Raw genomic sequence first — 24,923 nt, 5'->3', positions numbered from 1 at the left:
GCCAAGTAGTGGTGATGAGTTTCCATACAGATACATTTACTCATTGTAATGAATAAAATACGTGGAACTGGGGTATGTATATATCAGGCATAATCATAGGTTACAGCTGTTTCGCATAAAGATTACTTGAAAAGGTTTCCCTACTTTTGAAATTTGTAGCTAGAACAGCTGCCTAAAAATTTTTGAAATCGTTAATTGATTTAAAGGTATATGTCCTAAGGATGGCTGTAATTTTATTATTTTAGCATCATAATTACATCAATGTATCTACTGAATTAGTTTCCTTTCCAACTACGAATCATAAGATTTTGAAAGTCAAAAAAGAATTACAATGTTCACTACTTGAAAAAAATAAAAATTACTACTACTATAAAGGAAAGGAATTATTGTTAACCTTAATTTGGATGTTAAAATAAATACTAGTCTCGACCAACTTAAAACAGCATTTTGCGAAGGATAACACCAACTTTACTGGTCATACAAGTTTTTCCGTTAGTTAAATAAACCTTTTCAATATAAGTAGCACTTCATAATGAACATGCTATGAAAAATACATTCAACTACATGGAAATCTCTTTTTTCTTCTTACAGCAAGAAGGCATCGAGCAAGCGTACACAAGTTTGTCTGCCCATCTGAAGGATTTCACGGTGACCCTTATGACTGCCAAGTCTTCTACCGGTGCGTGAGCAACGGACAACCTCAGGCGCCATGGAATAGGCGGAGCGGTTCCTCCTCGCAGAGATTCACGGCATATCAGTTCCAATGTAGCGGAGGAACTGCATTCGACCCAGAGCTTAAGGTCTGCAACCACGCAGGGACGCTGAAGAGAGTCGGATGCTTGACTCTGGTGAACGATGTGGAGAGAGGAGGGAACCAATTCGCCCAGATAGTGCCGATTCGTACCCATGTACCTGTTCATACGCCACAATTCTCAACAAAGACGGAAGTGGCGACACCTAATTCTAACAAGGCTCATACCAAAGATACGCCCAGGATCCATTACGCTCCTATTGTACAAACTAAAGTCCAACCACAAGCATCAGCGTCCAGAAGAAGACCTTCCCCTTGGGAAACCAACGAAGTCATTCCCAAAGCATCGGCGAGGCCCACATGCACTTCTGAAGGATTCTTCCGAGACCCCGAGGACTGTAGGAAATTTTATCGATGCGTCCAGAGCGGCGATACGTACGACGTGTTCAATTTCGAGTGCGGGGAGGGAACAGTCTTCGATGAGGAGATATCAGGATGCAACCACCCCTATGCCGTATCCGGACCGTGCAGCACTAGCGGAGGGGGAGCAGGAAGCGGAACTGGAGGCGCAGGGGACAGTGGAGCAGGAGCAGGTGGCAGCGAGACAGGAAATGGAGAGAACGTTAGCTCTACCGAAGGAACTACTGATGATAAGGAAGTGGGAAGTGGAGCAGCAGGAGGAGATAATTCCGCCTCCCAAGGATCTGTCCCAGCTGAGAACCCGAACGGAGGAGGAGTCTCCTCAGAGTCTACCCCGCAACCCACTGAATCTACCACATCATCCCAAGCGGCACAACCTTCCACTGCACCCCCTACTAGTACATCCGTCTCAGAAAGTACCGAGGCGCCCTCTTCGCCCTCCAGTACTGAGTCGACCGCGGCTGAGTCTAGCCCATCAACCGAGCAAACTGCATCCGGCGGTGGTGCGGCAAGCGGCTCGAAACCAGGGGGAGGGTCGACAGGTGGCGGATCAGCCAGCAAAGGGTGCTCTTCGGAAGGTTTTAAACCATTCCCCGGAAATTGCAAGAAATTCTACCGCTGCGTCTCCGATGGAAATGGAGGATACACGCGTTACGACTTCGAGTGCGGAGACGGAACGGTTTGGGACACTGACTCCGATACCTGCAATCACGAATGGGCCGTTACGAGAGACTGCAACGCGCCTGTTTCTGAATCAAGCTCAGGTGGCGGCCAGGGAAGCGGAGCCGAGCAAGGAGGTGGGTCACCACCTCCAAGTGCTGAGTCAACTACGGCATCTACGACTGAAAATCAACAAGGAAGTGGAGCATCGGCAGGATCCAGCCCTGAATCCTCAAGTCAGACCACGAGTGCACCACAACCTTCCACGGAAAGTAGTTCACAGCCAAGCACAGAGAGCAGCGGATCAATGCCTGCAACTGATTCATCGCCATCTGGAAGTGGAAACGAGGAAGACAAAAGTCCAGGAGGACAAGGTTCGGAAACGCCTAGTTCATCCACTCAAGAAACTCCAAACTCTGGTTCATCAACTAGCACCTCATCAGGAGGCTCCTCCTCGCAAGGTGGTTCATCAGATGATAAATGCTCATCAGAAGGATTTTTCCCAGTCATGGGTGACTGCAAGAAGTTTTATCGCTGTGTGGGTGATGGGCAAGGAGGCTACACCAAGTATCAATTTGAATGTGGAGAAGGCACAGTATGGGATCCAGATTCAGACACTTGTAACCACGAATGGGCTGTTAAGAGGGACTGTAATACGGCACCAACTTCAGGGGCAGGCTCGGGAAGTGACAGCAATCAAGGCTCAGGTTCTCCACCAGGTCAAGGGACTGGCTCAGGAAGCGAAGGTGAACATGGTTCAGGGTCCAGTTCGCAAATACCTGAATCCTCTCAAGCTCCAACGGAAACAACGACATCTTCCTCAAGTGGATCACAAGGAGAATTCAGTGGAGGAAACAATTCAGAAAGCAAACCGACAGAGAGTACTGGTTCTTCATCAGGAAGCCAGCAGCAACCCTCTGGCCAAGAGAGTAGTAGCCAAGAAACTAATGCACCCTCAACAACCCAGTCACCTTCTTCGGGAGGAGGAAAAGAACCTGGTCAGCAAAATGGAGGAGAATCAGGATCGGCAGCGGAAAGCTCTTCTACTGTATCCCCTACAACATCATCATCTCCTTCAGGAAGCACTACTGGCGGTGCTTCTGATGGCAAATGCACGTCAGAAGGCTTTTTCCCCGTGAAAGGAAATTGTAAGAAATTCTACAGATGCGTAGGAAACGGAGATGGAAGTTATCAGAAATATGAATTTGAGTGTGGAGAGGGAACAGCCTGGGATAGTACTCTGAAAACATGTAACTATGCGGATGCAGTTGGGCCTGAATGTTCATCTGCAGGTTCCGAAGGCGAGGGTGCTTCCGGAGATACGAATACGGAAGGAAGTTCTGGTACACAAGATTCAACAACTGCCGCAACCCAAACAACAACCGGAGGCTCCTCAACTCCTGAGAATGGTAGCGGCGGAACGACTTCAGTGAACCCGAGTGGCTCTCAAACAGGAAGTGAAAGCATGAATTCTGGTTCCACTGAGGCGCCAACGTCCACCAGTGGACCACAAGTAACAACAGAAGCAACTAAGCCCGAGGAGACTTCAACTTCTGGAGGATCGCCAGAAGGAAAGGAACCCGATCAAACTGGAGGTGGTGGTACAAGCCCACAAGGAACTGGAGGTAGTGGAGGGGAATGCAAGGCTGAAGGCTTTTTCCCTGCCCCTAACGACTGTAAAAAATTCTACCGGTGCGTCGGAGATGGCAAAGGGGGTTACCAAAAGTACGAATTTACTTGCGGAGAGGGAACTGTATGGGACTCGGAAGCGTCAACGTGTAATCATGAATGGGCCGTTAGCAAAGACTGTAATGCGGGGTCAGGATCAGGTGGTTCGACACCCTCTACTTCCACTGAGTCCTCAAGTACTTCCGGTGGCAGTGAGATGAAACCATCTTCCACCGAGGATAGCAAAGAAGCTCAAACGTCTTCCCCAAGTTCTGAAACGTCCACTGAAACATCTACTACCCCTGCATCTCAAACTTCTCTCAGCTCTGAAGCTTCTACTGAAACCTCTACCACCCCTTCCACCCCTCAAACTACATCATCTTCATCAAATGCTGGAGGGTCATCGAAGCCACCACCATCTACCGAACAACAAGGGACCACTGAAGCCTCAAGTACAACACAATCTACGGTTGATAATCTCCAAACAACCACTCAAGCCTCAACTAAGCCACCCTCTTCAGGAACTGAACAACAGACATCAGCACCCAGTGAGTCAACCTCGACTTCAACTGAAAAATCTGAAGCAACAACTGAAAAATCTGAAGCAACAACGGAAAAATCTGAAGCAACAACTGAAAAATCTGAAGCAACAACTGAAAAATCGGAAGCATCAACGACACCATCATCTCAGTCATCGACTTCGGGAAGCACTGGAGGGGATAAGCCAAAGTTCGAGTGCAAGAAAGCAGGTTTTTACCCTCATCCCACAGACTGCAAAAAGTTTTACCGCTGCGTTGACTGGGATGGAGATAAAGGAGAAAGATTTTCAATTTATTTCTTTGACTGTCCAGAAGGAACGATTTTCGACCCAGCCTTGAGCACATGCAACCACGCGGAATCTGTATATCCCCCTCGAGAATGCGGGGAACAGTCAGAGAAAAATGCAACACAAAGTAGTACCGAGTCATCAACTCAAGCTACGACAGCATCAGGTGGTAGCAGTAGCCCCTCTGAAACACAATCAACAACTGGGGGTGCACAAGAATCAACCACAGTTTCACATGAAACGACAACAGGGATGCAAGAATCCACAACAACTGCATCACAAACGACATCATCCGGCAAAGAAGAAACAACCACCACTGCACCAGAATCTACCACTCATTCTCAGGAGACTACAGTAGGATCGCAAGAAACAACAACAGCTTCATCGCAGACGACAGCTTCCGGCAATCAGGAGACTACTACAAAGGCAAGCGAATCTACGACTCAAGGTCAAGAAACAACAGCAGGATCACAAGAATCCACAACTGCAGGTCAAGAGACGACAGCAGGGTCACAAGAATCTACAACTGCTGGTCAAGAGACGACAGCAGGGTCACAAGAATCTACAACTGCTGGTCAAGAGACGACAGCAGGATCACAAGAATCCACAACTGCAGGCCAAGAGACAACAGCAGGGTCACCAGAATCTACAACTGCAGGTCAAGAGACGACAGCAGGACCACAAGAATCCACAACTGCAGGTCAAGAGACGACAGCAGGACCACAAGGATCCACAACTGCAGGTCAAGAGACGACAGCAGGACCACAAGAATCTACAACTGCAGGTCAAGGGACGACAGCAGGATCACAAGAATCTACAACTGCAGGTCAAGAGACGACAGCAGGACCACAAGAATCCACAACTGCAGGTCAAGAGACGACAGCAGGACCACAAGGATCCACAACTGCAGGTCAAGAGACGACAGCAGGACCACAAGAATCTACAACTGCAGGACAAGGGACGACAGCAGGATCACAAGAATCTACAACTGCAGGTCAAGAGACGACAACAGGGATGCAGGAGTCAAGCTCTAACGCACCAGAAGCAACAACAACGTCACCGGGCGAGACGACAACGAAGGCAGGCGAAACTACGAGTAATCCTCAGGAAACAACAGCTAGTTCTGCACAAACAACAGGTTCAAATGAAACGACAACGATGAGTGCGTCGACTAATAGCTCCGAACAGACCACACCTGCGCCTACCACAGAGGGATCATCAACGACTGCGCCAGCGACTAGTTCTACAAGTGGCGGAGGAGGAGGAAATGGAAGCGCTTCATCTTGTCCGGAGCTGAAAGAGGGTCAATATAACTTTGTCTGTCCAACAGGATTCCGCAGACACCCTAAAAACTGCAGCCAATTCTACCAGTGTGATGATAACAATAATGACATCAAGGTGCTGGTGTTAACCTGTCCGAATGACACAGTTTTCGACGATAAGCAGCTGAAATGCCTAAGTCCTGGTGAGCTATTTTACTAATCATACATACTTCATAATTTTTACTTGAAAGTAAAGAATTCTAATAGTCTTTTTTCATCAAATTTCAGACAAAGCCGAACCTTGCAAAGGCAAACCCGGAAGAAGAAGCTTATCACCCATAGAATCTACATTAGAGGTAATAAAAAATATTTTGTTCGATTTTTTTATTCTAGGAATCACAATAATTCACCCCAGTCATTCGTATTTATCATTTTTGAAATATATAATGAATGCTAATGGTGCAGCAAATGATATAATTCCCTAACATCAAAACGATGAGTCAGTTAACCAATGACACCGCTAGTGCTCTGTTGAAAATATTTTGGTAAATGAACTGCGCACAAATATGTACCTAAATAATTTTTTTAAAATATGAATATAAAATTTAGAAATGAAAAAATGCATTTAACAACTGATACTGATACGTAAAATCAGGAATATTTTCCAAGTTAACATAAAAATGTCTGCAATTATCACAGGTGCAAGAAGACGAGCTCTGCCCCGGACCAGGAAATTTCCCGTACAAGGACGATTGTCGCTTATTCTTCAAGTGCTCAAGGGATTATAGCAGACATCTTACAGGTAAAAACCTTGTTTAAATACATCCTTGTAAAATCATTAACATAATCAATTACCTTATTTTCTAGGTAGTATATTAATGTCGTGACACTTGTTAACTACTCGCCGAATGAAAATAACCACTAGAATAATCTAATAATATTTATTTGCCTACCAAGTAGTCACGTAAAAATAATTAAAGCAGCTCATAGTATTGTGTCAGTGATGTTAACATGTAAAGCTGGCTGAATGTTGTACAAAATTCCAAAAGTATTTTATTAGTAAAGTCATCTCGCTGGAAGCTACGTTTCTGATTAAACTCCGTCTATTCAGCGTATTCGATGGCTGAGTTTAAATAAATTTTAATTGTAGATAATTCTGTCTTTTAAATCTACGAAAAAGTATAGTGATTTCCAGTGGCGGATTTATGGGGGGGGGGGGGCTAATGGGCTATAGCCCCCCTTGGATATCCAATTTACACTAGATAGAATGGAAATTTTGATCGGACCCCCACCACTGCTGGGAGGTTACTATACTTAGCCCCCCCCCCTTGTCCCTATCCTGGATCCGCCACTGGTGATTTCTTTGTAGAACTGTTTCAGATAAATAATAGCGTCACAATGAAATGCTTATCAATTAAAATTATTAAAAAAAAGTGCAAATAATTATCAAGATAGGTTTTACTATCGTTATAATAAGCAATTTCTACAAAATGCTTGAATTGTATATTTGCCGTACGCACACCATTGCCTAAAAAAAAAGTAGTCCCAATGCCAAAGAAAATTAAGGTCAAATTACTCGTTGATTATATGTGTAACTTATCAAAGTTTTATAAGTATTTTAATGTCAGCGGTATTTTCCATAGCATTCAGTTTTCATGGGAATATTGCGGTAAATTCCTTCCATCCCAATTATTACTTTTAAGTTCTCACCAAGCACAATAATCAACAAAAGCAAGACCTTGTGTTACATCCTTTGCTACTAAGAACCTGCATTGCCCAATATTCATTGAATAAACTCAAGTAAAAACACTGAAATGTCTAATAGAGAAATCATACTTGCCTTTTGAATGAGAAAGCGAATATAGAGAAAGTACATAAGTAGAATTTATTATCCCATCATATTCCATTTTAAGTTGAGTTCCATAAAATATTATATACGAGATTGCTTTCGATGCGTGCAAGATTTTTGTTTTTGAAATTGGGCAAAATCGGATTATTTTTGTTGAAAAAATTCTCAATACTTACTTGCTTAATAATACGAGGGGGGTTCAATAAGTACTGCGACACATTTTTTTTCACAGCCAATTTCGGTTTAAAAAAACTTGGCATATCTTGGACGTCTGTAACGGATGTGCGTCCCACAAAACGGCCAGAGATTGAATTTCTATTGGCGTACAACCAGGGTGTCTAAGATATTCATAGGCGCTTGCAGAATGTCTGCAGTGATCTGATAGTGGAAAAAAAGCACGGCAATTCGTTGAGCAACGCGTTTTTCATCATCTCCGCTACTGCGATGACCAAGAAGTTATTGATACATTACGACGTAGGCTCCGACATCGACCAGTGGAATGGTACCGTGCAAGATCCCTTCAAGATGTCGTCAAGCCGTAGCCTTGGGTAGAGATTTCGTTGACAAATTGTATTGTGTAGTTAAAAGATTGGGGAATAACATGGTGTATTTGAATGCTGCATAAAACAATCCGTTTCGGAGGAAAAACGTTTTGCATTACTTACTGAACTCCCCTCGTACGCTTACAGACTTGCTACCATAGTCACTTTACTCTGCTACCCTGGTCACTTGAATCAGGGATACTGCTTTAAAGTAAGTGATCCGTAGGGCATCGAGATGCTAATGTACAGGGTCGGTCTGGGGGGATAAGGAGCCCTCGGCTCCCTGGGGCTCATGATGGGGCCCCCCTTACCGGGGGAGGGGGATTCCGGAGGTCCTCCCCCGGAAAAGTTTAGGAAATTGTATTACCGGAAATAGATTTTGACGGTATTCCGGCTCTTAACAACTAGATAAAATCTAATAAAAATAGCAATTTCGGAAGAAAAATAAAATGAAAAGTTAGAATTTTACATCTAATTAAATTCAATAATGCATTTTTGTTCTATTATCTGTTACTTGGCGATGCCGTTCCTTGACACTTGAAAAGAAATCTGGGCAATTCCATTTATGACGGAATTACCTTTAGATAAAATTATGCGATAGGATATTTCGATTGATTTGTAAAATACAAAAAAATGGTAAACTTGTAACTGTGCATGATCAAGAAACATTAACAAGGTGATTTTCATGTACATAAACAAAATTAATTATTGAAATACCTTCTAAACAAGCCCATAATTAACATGTGACGGAATTACTCCGAGGTCAGCCTCCAAAGTGCAATGATTTTAAACATCTTCAAAGCTCTGTGAATCGAAGTATAGTTAGAACACTTTTAGCAAGGCTGTGGATAATATTTCAAACATTGATTTCTTGAAATTCAATCAATTTGCTGTTGATTTATAAAGATAAAATATTTCCAGCCTAAATTTTAATTTGTGAGAAAAAGTTGACATTTTCATGGAAATGCCCATCTAAAATGTCTGTAAAATAATCTTTTCGAATAACCCTTTCAAAAAAGTATTAGGTTCTCTTTTGTCTTTTCGCACTTTTATTTTATTTATTCTTTGTTATGATTTTACTCTGAGTTTACATACATTGTAAGGCAACTAATGAAAACGTAGAATTTTAAAATAGCAAAAAAAACTTTGGTTCAAGTAATCCAAGTCTTTTTTTATTACGCCTTTCATATTCGTTTCACGATATAAGCTAGCGTTGAAGGGGGGCCTCCTAAGCTCGGGGCCATGGCGATCGCCGACCAGGCGACCTGGCCAATATATCAATAGCGGTTTTGATGTATGATATCAGTACGCAACGTTTACCCCTTGATCCCACTGTCTAATACAACGGTTTCAATTTAAAATTCCGCATTTAATTTCACCAAGTATATCATTAGGTGCGTATTAAATTGCACTCTTCTCATTCTCATTTCAGGCTCAGTGCAGAGGTGCCCTGAAGGTTTTGTCTTCTGGGACGTCTCCAAGAAGTGCGAGGCCATCAACAGAGTCCCTAAGTGCAGAAAGCGTGGAATGAGATCGCTGAGTTACGGACTTCTTCAAAGGATTCCTGAGGCTCCAGTGTTTTACTGGTGAAAAGAATATTCCATCTTCCGCACACCGAAAACATAGACTATGGTGGTGATCCCATATTGCGACGAACATGACAGAACTACTATTTATTGCCCAATATTCAGTGCCGAATTCGTCGCAAAACGCAAGTAGCCGCCAACTGAAGTTTTAATTCCCAAGTGACTCCGAAAAGAAACAGAACATTAAAAGTGTCTCCTGCATCAGTTTCCCACAGTGAGGTTTAAATGATGGACGTGCCATGGGCTAAGCCGAGATCCATCGGTAGTCGGGAAACCTCAGGGATATATTGAAAGTGAACGATGGAATTGGTGACAGTTATTTTACGGGTTCTCGAAGTTCTAGGTTTCATAATTGTACATTTTTATTCCTTTCATTAGACGAAAAACCTTCCGGTTTTCCTATTACTCCCAAGCTGGAGAAACACAAAACCGTGGGGTTTTCCGAGTAAATTCGATGAAAGGAAGCAAATAAGAATCGTGAACCCTTTACATTGCATGGAGTTGGTGGGTATGGGTATGGGGGACTAATAATGAATGTGTCATGCGACGAGTTGTATACACGTCGTAATGTTCTGTCGACGACAAACTTGTAAATAGAAAACCTTTTTCATAAGCAATATGACGCGTGATTGACGTCTGAATGCAAGTAGAATGAATGGAGAGTGAAATAAAACAATAAACGCGATTATTTATAAAATAAAAACTGCATTTTCATTCCATTCCAAATCCTTGAAACTCCCTCATGTTAAATTCCGCTGAGTGCAATCACACTAAAAACATGCTTTAAGGTTGGAGGGGAATCGTCCGAATCAGCAGTCGCCCATCACGGAGCTGCAATGAGCGTAGTAATCGAAAATGACGCTTCATTGGCAATGCCGCTCATTACAGAGCGTCAGCTATTCTTCTTTCCGACACTTTTCCTGCTTTCTTTCCAGTTTAAGAAACAGTGACAGACAGTGCCAAAGTAGTGTCTTTCCCACGCAGCTGAAGCGAAGGAAGAAATTAGAGACGAATTTGAGAGTCATGAGTAATATAAGGTAAGATCTAACTCGTATTAGTTATCCGTTACATTTCTTTGCTATCCTAGTTTAATTAAAACCAATTAAAACTCTTTAAGCGATGATACCCATAGCCCGACTGTTAATCGTAACTTAGTGGGTCACAATTTATGTTTACATCATTTAACGTTTCAAGTTACTCATATCACCTTGACAATTCTTTCTTGAAAAAATGCATACTGTTGATTCAAATAGGGTCCCTCCTCATATGAGAACGATATTAATTACACCAACAAATATCAGGTGATATATAAATCGGTTATGCACTTGGTTAGCTTCCTTCCGCAAACCCACGCATGCTCCCTTCAATGTACGGTTTATGGATTTCAAAAGTAGGTATCTTTCCCAGCTACGATAGAAAGCAGCAAAACATATATTGTCTGGGTATAACTAATATCACATTAAACCATTTAACTAGCTGCACCATAACACTTAGAATAAATTATTTTTGATCAAATAAATTCTAAAATCAGGCTTAAATTACACACAGAAATACGCGACAACGGTGAGCAAAAATATAAGAGTCGCAACAATATTTCCCCAAAGACGACACATGATTTTCCACCATCACACTTAACACAAAGAGGAGACAATTTTATTAATGCGTAAAACAAATGATCATTATCTACCCCGCACATTCAGTCAGAGCGAGATACAGACAGTAAACGTCTCAAACATTCATTAGAAAATCAGCATTACATATCTGGTCAAGGCATTGAGGAAAAATGAATGGCTCGATTTCAAGGAAGCAGCGAATAATTTATTTATTCCATAGAGATTTACAAACGGGGAATAACATCGAAACGAAGATATTAGGTTACCTCTCCTAATGGTAAACTAGCATAAACGCATTGAAACTTGAATACTAGTGCTTGGAAATATGTGATTGCCATTGAAACCCAACCCATCTACAACATAAGAAATATCCCTCTGCGCTCTGTTTCAGTATCCAACTTTCGGATGCCGAGTATGATGATATCGTCCCACTCATCACCCCACAGAAAGCTGCTGCTCTAGGAGCTACGAACATAATGGCCACTTGGACATCACAATTAATTAAGCTCTTAACCTCGGGCTTGGTCGCAGTGATAATAACTCTTACCCTCATCGTCATGTACCAGTTAAAAAGCACCTCAGCACTAAATCACACTCAACATGTCTTCCTCGTCGACGCGACAGAACGGATAACGGCAGAAAGAGCGTGTGTGGCCGAATCAGTAGCAAGGCAACATAGAGATGTACCGTGCTACCTTTACCTCACATCCGACCCCACGCCAGCAGTTCATAAATTGGCAGACATCTACCCGAATATGTACCTGCGCAAATGGTCTTGGTCACCTAACATCAAAGATACGCCAATGGAACCCCTACTAGGTGGAGTTACGTGGCAAAGCCTAAACAGCAGTCCATCGAAATCTCAGGAATTGACTGCTAGGGCGTTGAGCCTTTGGAAACACGGCGGTACGACGTTGTCCCTGGATTGGCAAATGGTTGACTACGAGAGGTGCCTCGGATTGGGAAGCCTACCCTACAACCGAGTCGATGCCAACGCTGCAGCGTTTCTGAGACTAGAGAATTGCCATGTCCTGATGGAAAAGCTACTGGTACAAATCAGAAAAGAAGTGGAAAAGGGAAAAACATACGAAGCGGAGAAGATTTTTACTAAAGCTCTGAAAGAATTATGTCCCAGCACCACAGGGTTGAAAAATGAACCAAGACTATGCCACGGTATGCAAGTTTACAACGGTTCCTTGAACTGCAAGGGTCCACTACCAGGAAAAAAGCACGATAGCATAATGGGAAAATGTCCAATGATTCGATCCCACTATTTGAGCGCAGAGGATGGATGCTCTGATTCTATCTTTCCATCCTCATGATTCCCAGTGTTTCAATGCATTACTAAACAGGTTATTCCTTAGCTACACAAGTAAGACGTATTCTTTACACAAGGGACGAACACAGCCGACGGGAAAATTTTTCATTCAACAGTTACACCCACAATTAATTACTTTCAATGAGATCTATATCAATGTCACTAAATGGTTCAATAAAGATGTTTTTAGTAGCATTTGTCTCGATTTTTTCTTTCTCTCTTTCCATGCGCTTGAATTCTTCAAATTCTTCCATAATGGTCTTCTTTGAGCCCAAATAGGGCACATCGCCAGTGGCGAGAGATACATTCGGATCAAAGTCCCATTCGTTACGATATATTTTCGGTGACTCCCCCGGGAGTTTCATTCTTCTATCGCGTTCAGAAATATCATCTCTCAAGGTAATATATTCGTATAATTGAAGAGCACCGTACCACAAATAAAAATGAAAAGCTGAAAGAAAAGAGAGCACTTTAAGGCAATAGGCTAGACGGATTTAAATTCAACAAAAATCTCCCAAAAATGAAACTGTTAACTGAATACGTAATATTGGCAAGAGTCATAATTAGTTACAGTGGTTAATTACGCAATGTTTTTGAATTAAGACTTTTTGTATTCCTTTATCATTCCTCTCATTTTCCATCGAATCATCATTGAGCGATTTCAACTCATAAATGTTAACGGAATCTTGATAAACATTTCATCGCCCCATCCGGAGGGTACATAGCAATTTTCGATAATCAGAGTCACTTCCTCAAACTAGAAATAGTCGAAGGTTTAAAAAACAAAACACAAACTTCCTACAAGTCTGTTAGAAATACAAATCCAACCCACATTATATTCAAGCTTTTCGTAACCAGTGCTCTTACCCATAATTCTACTTCCGTGAAATTTCAACCATTTTATTTCAATATTAAATATATAATTTTTTATCAAGAATGACAAAAAATTGTGGAAAGATACCAACTAATTTAATCTGTGTTCTCTAAACAGGTAACTGTGCGAGAGACGCTAAAAATGACCTCAAAAATTGTTTAAGACAGATAATTTTTCTAAAAAACTTTATTTGGACCAAGTATCTGGTTTCAAAACAAAGGAAAGTCACTTCGCTTGTTTCTTTATGAAAACGTTTTCAACCTCATAAAGTAAAAGACATGTGTTCCACACTTTCGACTCCCTACAAACACGGTCTTATAAGTTAAGATCTAATGATGGGCAATTTATTATTATCCACACCTAAGCTATTTGCGGTAAGTGATGAAATGTTTTTCAAATTTTCCGTAAGTAAATACGCAAATCACTCCCAAAAATGGTAGCAACAAGAGGGAATATCATATTAAATTTTAATTGATATAAATATGAAGAAATATAATAGGTTGGGGTAGAAAACGTACAAGTAATCAAATATATAAGACTATGGTGAGGAATCAGGGATGAAGATAAATTACTTCTATATTAACCTATTCACTCAAAGATTCCAATTACTGTTCACCCACCTATTACTGAAGCATTAAATATAATGAATATCAGCGTCAGGGGATTTCCAAATCTCGAATAAACAAGGACTGAAGTAACAATGCTTGTGGAAACATCCTTTACCAATTCTGAAATTGTATATATGATTGGCGGCAGTAACAGCGTTTTGCTGGCCTGTAAAAATAATACAGATGAGTAAAAAAAGTTAAAACTTAAAAACAAACAATTTATTCCCCGTCACAAGAAACTTACAACCAGAACTCCTGCGATGAGGGACGCTGATAGTACCCCATTGATGATTGAAGGTATAACACCAAGTCCAACGATTATTTGTCGACCTGATTTTTAAATAAAACTCTGTGTTGAATTTGCCGATAAAAATTTATAAGCCTATGAAAAGTAGATACCTACGTAACTTATGGTAAAAAAATAAAAAATTAATCAAATGCAAATTAATCAAATCTTGTACCTACCGTTGGGTACTGGCTGAGGTTTAATCTTAGCGAGATCGGAAGAGCCGAATAGCCCATTCACACCTATCGTCCACTCAGCTTGCCCATTTGTTAAACTGTAGAAACTTAGAGCCTATTACAATAAAACAATAAGTCAGAATCTGTGTTCTAATTAGAGATAATATAGACGGATAAAATCCTGGCAGTCGTGCATGCATCGTCAATTATGGCGATGATAATTAAACTTACCAATCCCACGAGTCCGAGAAAGAATGCTCTCAATTCAATGCCACTCATCCTTGTTCGTGTTTCAGCCCCATTTTATTGAAATACGCTCACTAGTCTATGAATGCATCGTAATTTCCGCAACTGGCAAACCTTATGTTTCAATGGCAATACAATATTTTCCGCGCTTGCATTGAATTTAAAGAACCCATAATATTTATTACGCGTCGTTACTTAGTGACGGCGGTAACAACGACAGATAACATCATGCTGTATGAAACCCGCGAAACGTTTTCAACATTTGATTCACCGGGAAAATATTAAAATTTTCAAATATAAATATGGATTATTAAGATCTCATTATGAATCTGAATGAAATAATGATATATTTCCTTTGATTCCGTCTAAAATTAGGAGCTTTATCATGCAACCATATTATTGTTCTTGGGCGCGGTCAGAGAAATCTTAAATTTCCCCTCCTTAGACTGTAGGTATGCACGGCTTACTTAAAATCTTCGCACCCATCAACAAATACGATAATTATTATTATTCAAGTATTCTACCGGGCAAGGTAGGTTTACCTGGAGCCTTTTTCCGATCACCCTCGCCTGTCTCTCCTCCCAACTTCAATTCAATTCAATTCTTCAATTCATATAATCTAAAAATCCTATCGTCCTCCTTCTCCTCCCTCTTTTACCTCACAATCTCCCCTCTAACACTGTTTTCAACATCCCATACCCGTCCAGCACTGGCGCCATTCAAACCTTATGTCTCCTTCACATCTCATCTAGAAGCTGCCTCTCCTCACCCACCATGTCCAGCACTTCGTATTTCCTCCTTCTCTCCAACCACATACCCACCTCCGTTCATCTTCATATCAACATCTCGTAGGCATCCACTCTTTTCTCGTCCTCTCTTCAGCGTCCATGTTTTTAAGTGACTCGTCACTAGCCTTTTCTTACAACTCTTACATAACGAACCTCTCATCAGTTCTTCCCTGCTCATGAATGCCTCCATCGCTTACGCAATTATCTTCCAAATGTCTTTACTGCTGTATCCGTTTTCCTCTAGTGAGCTGTAACTAAATAGATGAGTTGCTCTACCCGTTCAAGTTTGTGCCAACTCACTTTATCTTGAGCCTCAAATTCCATGCTCACAATGTTTTACAAGTCACATAATTTTTTTCTTCTTTTAATTAATCCTCAAGTCATATTCCTCGCATAATTTCTCTAATTCATCTACTAGAGCCTACATAAGCAAATACGATCAGTATTAAGTTTAAGGTAGAAAAGAGAAGTCGTCCGTAACATACACGTACGCATAATTATTCATAAAACACGAATACGAACTCATGCTAAACACAATTCAATCAGTAATTAGTATAAATTCGATTCATGCTTCTGCGATTAGCAAATAAATCCTGCCACAATGAAGACTGCCCAAGCCGCATTCAATATCTCAATAATATCCAGACAACATTATCGGCGTTAACATATGACATCCGTGTATCATCCACGTTAACCCAATTAACGTTGTACGCATATTTGTCAAATATCAAAAGGAGCCGCCAAGCAATGTTGCAGAGATATCAAACAGTGGATATGGAGGTCCATATTACAACATTTCCAGATATCTTCACGATATCTAAATAGTAGATAATGGGTGTGCTTGTTATGGTTTTTATGGATTCTCGACATACAAATAAAACTTTTGTGCTCTTCAGTTCTACACAGAACATATGCTACCTATGGATACTCTACGGAATAATATTCTCTTAATATCACGCATATTACAACTAGGATATTTGTGCAACGCTATTTTTACAACTTGTTGTGGATGTACCAAATACGATATTTATGTAACGTTGTCAAAATATCCATCATGTGATAACGTATTTTGGATATGTCAACCTTATATTGATATCCGATGGATATCGTCTGCTGTTTGGGTGGAGTTACAGTGAGCGTGTAAACGTTAATCCGAAAGCGAACGGCAAGTGTGCGAAAAGATTGTTCCTCATGGTAAGCAGTACATCTCGCTTTCAATGACCGAGGCAGATAAAATGATTGGAGTATTTTCATGATTCATGCCAGGAAACTAAATAATTATGATTTTTTTCCACGATACAATTTTTTTTAAAAACAAACTGAATTTCACTTTTCAGAATCCTTGAACTACCATGAGCAGAAATGAAATGATAGACAAATAAATTTCAACTACAAGATAAGAAAAAAGAGACATTAATGTATTGTTGTACAGGCACAATTAGTTATCAACTAGAATATCATTAAAAATCTAAACAGATAATAATATTTTTTCTGCAAATAGACAATACTGGGTATGCTGCTGGCAGTTATAGGGCGCATGTTAGATGATCGCCAAATAGTGTTGTTACCGTACGCTGTTAATGAAATAACAGAATACTTGTAGCCAGTTGTGTACCAAAAATGCTGAAAAAGAGTGAATTATTTCAATTAAATTAGTTTTCCAAAACGTCACTAAAATCATATTTCATTTAGTATTATCAAACACTGAGTTACCGTATAATAAAACTTCCCCTTTAAATACATGGACTCCGCCGGATGTTAACTTCAGGAAAAATACAAATATCTCCATCACGATAACAAATGCTTGAACAATCAGCCATGGAACTAGGAGTAAAGGCTTTCCCTAAAAAACAAAATAATTTTTTATCTTGCTTTATCCCTATGATGCCTAACTTCCATAGCTCAACATTACTTACCGATATAGAGCCAATTAAAAGTAGTAAGTAATGCTCAGCACCCATAACAGAAGATACTAACTTGAGGTCTCTCTTTAAAACGGGATTGACTGAAAAGTAAACTTGAATTGGTAAGTAAAAATGATACCCGAACTTATTACTTAAGATGATGTCAAGAATCAGTTTTTTAACATTGAAACTGACGATTTCATTCATACATTTCTGAGTCCTCGTAAAGATTGGTATCATTCAAAAAATAAAGCTTGGGTTTATTTTCAACTCGTATCCAAATGGTTTAGACAATAGTTTTAAATTAAATTTCATTTATTATGCACGTTTTCGTTGGCTACAAAAACGGCTGTATCACATATCCATTTATTTAAAAGAGAAATGATTTAATAAAAGTCACAAATATTGGAACATATAATCAAGCAAATCTCCCCTAATAAAACTTCTTAATAATGAAGGAATAGGACGACGTAGAAGGAGAAGCGATTGTGAAAATGCTAAATCGAGGTGTTCAGGTCCATGCAAGTTTCATTACGACAGGAAGAATTATCGGGAAAAATATATAACAGCAATAATTCCTCTGATAAAGCGACGAGCGCACAATCAAGGAGGCAAAACATTGATTTTTGGAAAAGATCAACACACAGCTACCTGGTTTCGGACGCGGTAAAAAAATTCAATTTTCCTGGAAAGCAAAATTCTGATAATAATTGAACATGGAGGATTTCAATTAGAATAAAGAGATGTCGCGCGGCATTGGATCATAAAAAGACCTGAGAATCGAAAGAAGGCCGAGAATAAACCAAGCATTTGGACGACAAATTTCAAGAGCCATAAGGAAAAGACATCGGCTATTCATTTAACACATGCTATCAGAGAATGAGCATTTCCTACACGAAATATTGGCATCGTAACGAATATTATTATAATTATTATATATTATAATAGAAGAAGAATTGTATCAACCACAAAGTCTACCAGGGATTAGGTAAGGACGATTTAAGGAAAAAAACTAGCAATATATACAAGTTAGGATTAACGAAAACATTATATCCATAGCTTCGGAGAGTTTATAGTAAAATTTAGCGTCGACTTGACATCTTCTATCATTCTTCTGCAGAACTTAAATAACACACTGCCGCACATAAGATATTGAAATTAAGTTTTTCCTAAGCCTCATGGATTTACTTCACGAAGTTTAATTCTTAAGGTTCGGCGCTAATTTTTGCTGAGAATTTTTTTCTAAACCGGCCATAAGATTTTCGACGGCATTCCGAGACGAGTTCAAATAGAGAGCGCACTGATGTGAGTAAGGAGTAATATGATGTAGAAATATGGGCACTAATAAATAATAATCTGTTCTTGATAGAGATTAGTATTGGACAGAAGAATAAAACGGGAGCAATACGATTTTGAGGCCGAAAAGAGGGAACTTCTGACGGGGACAATCGTGATAAGTAATAAATGGACAAAGAGGAGAAAGAGATGGGGTTTACCCAAGTCTACGTTAGGGAACGAGCTAAGAAAGCGATAAAAAGGAAGAAATGGTGTCATCAAATGTGAATTAAGAGGGACACTTAGGGATAATGTGGGATTTTCAGTACATAATGACCCGTACATTAAATACACAAGCGGCTCTTCTATTTTCTCCATTTAAGCCTATCTTAATGATTAGATAAGTCCAACTTTCATTTAATCGCATAACTTCGCATAACTAACACATTTAATCATTTAGCTCATTTTATTCACTCGGCTGCGGTTCAAAGGTAAATATAAAACAACAACACCATTACCTCCCTCACGACATAATAGTTCTTCGTACTGACCCCTTTTCACCAGAAATTTTCGGAGTCGTTGAGCCATTGCACTTTTTACGTCTCGTAAGTACAGGGTCAAGGATTCGGAGTAAAATTTGGGCCAATTATGGCAAGCACAAATAATTAATGAAATGCTTGTACCTGACCCATCTTTTGATTGCTCTCTGCCCCACATTTCTTCATCTAGGACCGGGCCACAGCGTATTATTCTAAAAATATCCGTCACAGTAAACAGCTAAAAAGAAAGCAGAGACAAATGAATATTCGAATAGCATTTGAAAAGTGTATATATCAAATGATTATACTCACTGCGCCAACTACTCCAAGAAAAGTGACAAAAGCCTCGCATCCTAAGTAAGTCGAAGAACATATGTTATGCACGGAGCTTACGGTGTCTACCTATGTCCAAGAGTCGCCAAGTGAGAGTGTGGGCATAGAGAAGATAATGTGAGATACTTTCAAATAGCAGAATATTCTGATCAAAATCATTGTAGTTCACCACCCGCATGACAGAAACATATGAAGACACTGTAACAGCTACATACCTGCTGGGGCAGATTCCTCGTATTGAAACAGCGTTGGGACATACTACATCACCATTGGTACATTTCGTTTCAATTAGGGATAAAATCTGTGTCCCAGTCATGCCACGAATTTTTGTTATGGTAAGGAAACGAAATTTAATGGAAATACCAATGGATTTTAAAGCATTAGCTCGTTATTGTTTCTTTTGTGGTAGTGAAAACTTATCGTTGGCCTTCCTCCATGATTTCACGGCGAGCTGAGTCAATGGGATGTTTTTCTTCACAAATTTGAGGAAAAAATTATTATTCTAAGGCCAGCGCCACTGTTTTACTCACGTGGCGTGAAAATATAAAATTTTAAAACCATTTTCACCCAATCGGTTGTTTACATTCAACCCATTGTTGATCACTAATAAATCATAAGAATTGCTATGACCCGCCAATACACCCACCACATCTCCTTTTATTTTGGCTATGTTTATGTTATTATAACGTAATACATAGATCAAAATCGCGGTTTAAAATTCTAAAATTTTAGCTATACTTTCTAATATTGCTTATTAAACTGATTACAATAGGAACAAAAATGAAATCGTCGAAGTACAGAGTCAAGAAAAATTTGATTGTCTTGTTCATAATATGCACGGTGTTTATAGTTATAAATTTATTTTTTGGAATCTGAAAATTTAATATAGTCTGTGAAATTATTCAAAGATAAACGTTTTACAGGTAGCTGCCGTGTTGGCCAACGTCACTCTGGAGGTGGGCGATATTCCACGCTCAAGCCGGGTAAACAAATTGTATTGCCCCAAAAAAGGAAGGTGCTACTGGACATCGAGTGTGGTTACTAGTGAATTACGTGAGTCTAATTTCGAACTATCATCCATATGATTATATGTTATCAACTGGAAGATATGTGTATATTCCTTTATTTTAACACTGACTGGAAATGAGGGAAAATGCTTTGATCGTTTAATTGATAATTTAAAAACTCGGAGCCAAGTGTAATACCCTAGTTCGATTCCACGCCAATGCGAATGACTTTCCAAACGGAAATTTTGCATAGACTAACATGTTATATTAAACTTGTGCTTTATACTACTTTCCAAAAATTAAATAACAAAAAAGAATAAGTTTAAGCAGACCCGATCGAAAGTGACAGAGATTTCATTCATTTTCCTAACACATTGTCTAAACCCAAATTAAAACTACTGCTGTCATCCATCCCATCAAGACGTCAACTGTTCACCGAGTGCCGAATTCGGAAAATTGTCAGTAGTGACGATTATGTAAGTCTGATGATAAAAATTGAAGGCTTTCCAAGTGAAAAATGTTAAATCAACCTTATACGGGCATAAAATGCTGAACCGTGTGCCAAACTAGAGACTATTTTAACCATGCTAAAAATTTAGTTGGCGAGGAAGTAGTTACAACACTTGATTTGGAGAGGGCATAAGCAAAAGCTTAGACGCTCGCCGAGTGGAAATCTTTTCTTTCGCATCTCGAGATTCCAATATGAAGAGGAGAAAATGACTAAAACGAAATTGGGAATGTGATAGGTATTTACAAGAGGTATTGAAAAAATAAGCCATGCAATTAGCAATGCCATTTCCAGTGGTTGAGTAACAAATTATTTTTATCAGTCTTTCAACATCTATACATAAAAAAGAAGATATCTGTTTGCCTGTCAGCTATGCATTTCCATATGACTGTATGGATTGCAACCAAATTTAACGACCATAGGATCATCTCATGGTCACGAAACCCCTAGTGCTGCTTCCGGTTGCGTCCTTTGCGTCGTTTTCAAATTACGGTACCCTGAAAATGTGCTCGGCGCCACCTAGCACCCATTCCCTACCCTCTGCTTACTCTCCAACCTTCCTATATAATATCCCCATTCAACCCTACCATGCTCTGCTCTGCATGTATATCTTTGTGCGCGTTGTGTGATAGGAGAAGGCCGATTTTGGGACTTCCAGTTCCACTGCTGCCTTTTCTCGCAACTTCACCGTTCAAAGATCTATGTTTCCTCTTCTCAGGGTACTATCCTTTCTGAGCAATGCCGGGTGGCTGGCTAGTATATAACAAATATTTTTCGCGTCTATGAATAGGGAAATTGACGAAATAAGCTACGAAAAATATTTCTCAATAAATATAGATATCTGCAGCTAGCAATACTTATAGGTTCCTTCGCTATTTTTGACGCCTTAAAATTTACCCTTAAGTCGGTATTGCCAATTTTTTCGAAATAAAAAACAAGTAAACACCAGATTAGGGTAAAAAATTCTACATCAACTTTATCCAGGCGAAACGAGTCATTTTCATATTACATTATCCTATCTCGGTATTAAATCCAATTCGATTAAGCCATTGAGGCCACACTTATTCCTGGAAGATTATATTCTTATTAACGAGTATAAACCGAGCTCTACCCTCAGTAGCGTATATTGATGATATATTTACCTCATTTCGAGTGATCCCAGGCTCCCTCAGCCTCCACCCCAGAAGGGATCACCATCGGAAATCCCAAACATTGGGAAGATCTCATTTCACGCCTAACTTCGGTGATCAGCGATCGTGCCCGACACAGTGACGGTGGGGGGTACAGGGGGCGCCCCCCCCCCCCTCTTGCGGGGCCGCCCGCATTGCCGAGATTTGCGGAACCACAATTGTAAATTTTTTTTATTTCATAGGATGGCACTGTCTTATATTAGAGTATTATCAGTTTAAATAAAACTTTCTTAACTTTGCAGACTTAATTATTTGTCATCACAACAAAAGTTAAGGTAGCTCAAGATATCTTTTGCGCCCCCCTTGAGTTTTTTCTGTATCCGCTACTGGCCTGACAGTATGCTTGAGGAATGCTCGTCGAATTCAGTTAGGTAATTTTGGCCCATCGGGTTTACCGGGTTTACCTCTCCTATCTCCGATGCGTGCCTCCAGGGCAATACCCTTCTTCGCAATCACTTAAGAAGATTGATCGATAATAGGAGGAGTATCGGCGGAGTATCACTACATGCCGCGGCCATACCCGCTAGCATAATTCGATGAACTAATTCATACTATACTACTTAATTTTGATCATATTATGCTACTTAAATTTGATTTAATTACTTCTGAATTACGTCTCAGTGTGGCCTAATGAGATGAGAAAGAGATATTTTTAAATAACAGACACATGTGCCACGAAAATCGTACGAGTGTAGATAAAAATCTTTAACAGTCAACTACCTTTATTTTATTTTAATTCAACATCAATGTACCATTTATTACGTACATCCACAAATAAAAAACTATTCTGGAAAGGAGAGTGTGCATAACGGGGAAAGAGATACCTCCTAAATCACTGGAAGTCTTTTTTCAATAAGGTTTGAAATCTAGGAATTAATAATACCTACATCACACTTAGTACACTGAACAATCCATGAAATCATAAGAACTACTATAGATCTTACGGTGTTCTCATCATTCTCAGCAAAAGAGTAGCAACGTAGTTATCTTCCTGTTCCAATTATTTATGTAGTTAGAATTATTTAACCTTTGTTTCAAGTAGATAATGTTTTGTTTCACAGCGTAGGTAGTACCCGAGCTCTGAATTAATGCTCCCATATTATCAGCGCCTAAAGCGAAGGAAGGGAGGTAAAACACGATGTAAATGTGGGAGAATTAAGACATAATTAACCAAAGACGCCAAATGCGACTTAAGCGCCCCTGCATACGATGTTATCCGACGCAAGAGCAGCTGCATAATGCAACGTTCACTCCAGTCATTCAAATTGACAGAAGTGAATCATAAAAGATCCATTATCCGCCTCCATTCAGTCATACCATCCAATTTGCAATAAAATAGATAAGTTCGGAACCAGATACGGTTCCAAAAGCGCGATTAGGCCCTCCCAGCGGCAGATCAAGGTCAAGACTTCGGAGAATGGGAAGACAATATTCACTGAGGTGTGATTACACCGAAGGTGGTGAGGATTACAGAATACTGCTTCAGGGATGTATTGCATATTTTACGTCTCACAATTAGTGGAGGGCAATGGCTTCTTACATGGTCTTCCAATTGGGTCCGCGTCACCCCTTCTATCCCACCATTAGGTCCCAATGTACACTTAATAACGAGGCCTCCCATTCAACGCGAGCCGATAAAGAGAGACATGAAAATACAAGGGTAAAAGTGAATATCATTATTTAGCAGATAATTGGAGAGCAAACCTAATGCCTTCACCAGAAAAATCACCGAACCGTTTCTTATATCCCATACCGTCAGTACATAATAACCGTCTCAAGTTTCAGGCTTTTATATTTTATAGCAAATTGGATGGTGTTACCGAATGAAGGCGGCTAATGGAATTAGTATAAATCACTTCAGTCAAGTTGGATAACTGGAGTGAACGTTGCGTTATGTAGATGTTCTAGCGTCGCATAACCTGACTTCGTGACCAAGGCGCGTATGTTAAGCCACCTTGCCACCATAGAGTTAACTCTATGCAGACACCTTGCCTCGTGACTACCTCCCGGGTAAATTTCTAGAACTGAACTTCTTGTTTTAACAAGAAACTTACATTATAATGCTGATGATCCAATTCTTGCCCCAAGGTTTTGTCGTCAAAGCAGCCATAGTAGATGTATTGGCAGGAGTTTTGGCCTCCATTCTTCTTGTAATCGGAGAGGACGCTGTAAGTATTAACAAAATATCCCTATCTCCTATCCCAAATAGTAACGAAACTACTGATAAATTTGAAAATTTACATTATAGGGTATACCATACTGTCATTTTCCTTGGCTTTTTCTGTCATTTAAAAGCCTTGTCATAACGCAAGGCCCTGCGATCGCCTTGTTTGGCTATTCGGCTCTTCCTGTGGATAAATATTCAACCATTATATTTATGATTTTATCTACCTTCTTGTATGGTGAGTGAAAACATATAAACCAACGATTTTCATGATTCCAATATGTTATACAAGTGCCTTGATTGATATCAATAACTACAATAGAATCAGAATCCTAACATAATGAATCTACTTACACCTCATAGCGTTAGAATGGAGCCTTTGGTGTGACATGGCCAATTCCTGCAGAATACTCTGGATGTCACGAAAAAACGAATCGATGAAACAAGTTCTACAGGATAAACTGAATGTATTTCGTACTCAAAGCACTGATCGGAAAATTTCCCGCCACGAAGAGCTTTCGTGCTCCATG

At 39.9% G+C, this 24,923-nt stretch overlaps 4 protein-coding genes and 1 long non-coding RNA gene across 7 annotated transcripts in view; 2 read left to right on the top strand and 3 right to left on the bottom strand.

Annotated features, from left to right (window-relative positions):
• The window catches only part of LOC124165768 (mucin-19-like), a 76,921-nt gene extending 66,654 nt beyond the window's left edge, over positions 1-10,267 (top strand). The window contains exons 3-7 of one of the 2 annotated variants that reach the window (XM_046543271.1): positions 592-5,151; positions 5,320-5,790; positions 5,876-5,943; positions 6,287-6,389; positions 9,411-10,267. In XM_046543271.1, coding sequence (XP_046399227.1) covers positions 592-5,151; positions 5,320-5,790; positions 5,876-5,943; positions 6,287-6,389; positions 9,411-9,568 — 5,360 coding nt within the window. In that variant the 3' untranslated portion in view covers positions 9,569-10,267. Of the gene's footprint in view, positions 1-591; positions 5,791-5,875; positions 5,944-6,286; positions 6,390-9,410 lie in introns of both variants that reach the window. The other variant, XM_046543264.1, reaches the window with a different exon arrangement.
• A 228-nt stretch (positions 10,268-10,495) lies between these two features.
• On the top strand, positions 10,496-12,692 carry LOC124165783. Its single transcript, XM_046543283.1, has 2 exons — positions 10,496-10,601; positions 11,569-12,692. The coding sequence occupies exons 1-2, from the start codon at positions 10,588-10,590 to the stop codon at positions 12,497-12,499; spliced, it is 945 nt and encodes a 314-aa protein (XP_046399239.1). The 5' UTR covers positions 10,496-10,587; the 3' UTR covers positions 12,500-12,692.
• Positions 11,361-14,882, bottom strand: LOC124165806. The gene is made up of 5 exons (XM_046543333.1): positions 14,671-14,882; positions 14,443-14,554; positions 14,222-14,307; positions 13,990-14,143; positions 11,361-12,946 (listed from the first exon to the last, which is right to left on the bottom strand). Exons 1-5 carry the CDS (start codon positions 14,716-14,718, stop codon positions 12,624-12,626), a joined length of 723 nt encoding a protein of 240 aa, XP_046399289.1. The 5' UTR covers positions 14,719-14,882; the 3' UTR covers positions 11,361-12,623.
• A 1,988-nt stretch (positions 14,883-16,870) lies between these two features.
• LOC124165814 lies at positions 16,871-20,083 on the bottom strand. 2 transcript variants are annotated; one of them, XR_006866333.1, is made up of 6 exons: positions 19,740-20,083; positions 19,504-19,589; positions 19,336-19,429; positions 17,390-17,478; positions 17,187-17,316; positions 16,871-17,096 (listed from the first exon to the last, which is right to left on the bottom strand). XR_006866333.1 is itself a non-coding variant. In XM_046543342.1 (6 exons), the coding sequence occupies exons 1-6, from the start codon at positions 19,779-19,781 to the stop codon at positions 17,038-17,040; spliced, it is 504 nt and encodes a 167-aa protein (XP_046399298.1). In that variant the 5' UTR covers positions 19,782-20,082; the 3' UTR covers positions 16,871-17,037. The 2 variants fall into 2 exon arrangements, 1 of the variants encoding a protein (XP_046399298.1); XM_046543342.1 differs by having other exon boundaries at positions 19,504-19,593; positions 19,740-20,082.
• Positions 20,084-24,505: 4,422 nt separating this feature from the next.
• Positions 24,506-24,837, bottom strand: LOC124165826. Its single transcript, XR_006866337.1, has 2 exons — positions 24,748-24,837; positions 24,506-24,577 (listed from the first exon to the last, which is right to left on the bottom strand). It is a non-coding gene; the product is annotated as an uncharacterized LOC124165826 (long non-coding RNA).
• Positions 24,838-24,923: the final 86 nt, after the last annotated feature.

Source organism: Ischnura elegans, chromosome 1 (assembly GCF_921293095.1).
Source record: "Ischnura elegans chromosome 1, ioIscEleg1.1, whole genome shotgun sequence".
In the NCBI taxonomy this organism is placed as follows: domain Eukaryota; kingdom Metazoa; phylum Arthropoda; class Insecta; order Odonata; family Coenagrionidae; genus Ischnura; species Ischnura elegans.
The sequence above is the reverse complement of the archived record's forward strand: the minus strand, read 5'-3'. Positions and strand labels throughout refer to the sequence as shown.

Coding starts and splice junctions, on each gene's coding strand:
- LOC124165806 (XM_046543333.1), bottom strand. CDS start 14,718: ATGAGTGGCATTGAATTGAGAGCATTCTTTCTCGGACTCGTGGGATTG. Junction 14,555..14,670: donor TTCTCGGACTCGTGGGATTG/GTAAGTTTAATT, acceptor TTATTGTAATAG/GCTCTAAGTTTCTACAGTTT. Junction 12,947..13,989: donor ATTTAATGCTTCAGTAATAG/GTGGGTGAACAG, acceptor CTTTTCTTTCAG/CTTTTCATTTTTATTTGTGG.
- LOC124165814 (XM_046543342.1), bottom strand. CDS start 19,781: ATGTCCCAACGCTGTTTCAATACGAGGAATCTGCCCCAGCAG. Junction 19,430..19,503: donor TTCTTGGAGTAGTTGGCGCA/GTGAGTATAATC, acceptor CTTTCTTTTTAG/CTGTTTACTGTGACGGATAT. Junction 17,097..17,186: donor AGGGGAAGTTTTATTATACG/GTAACTCAGTGT, acceptor ACTCTTTTTCAG/CATTTTTGGTACACAACTGG.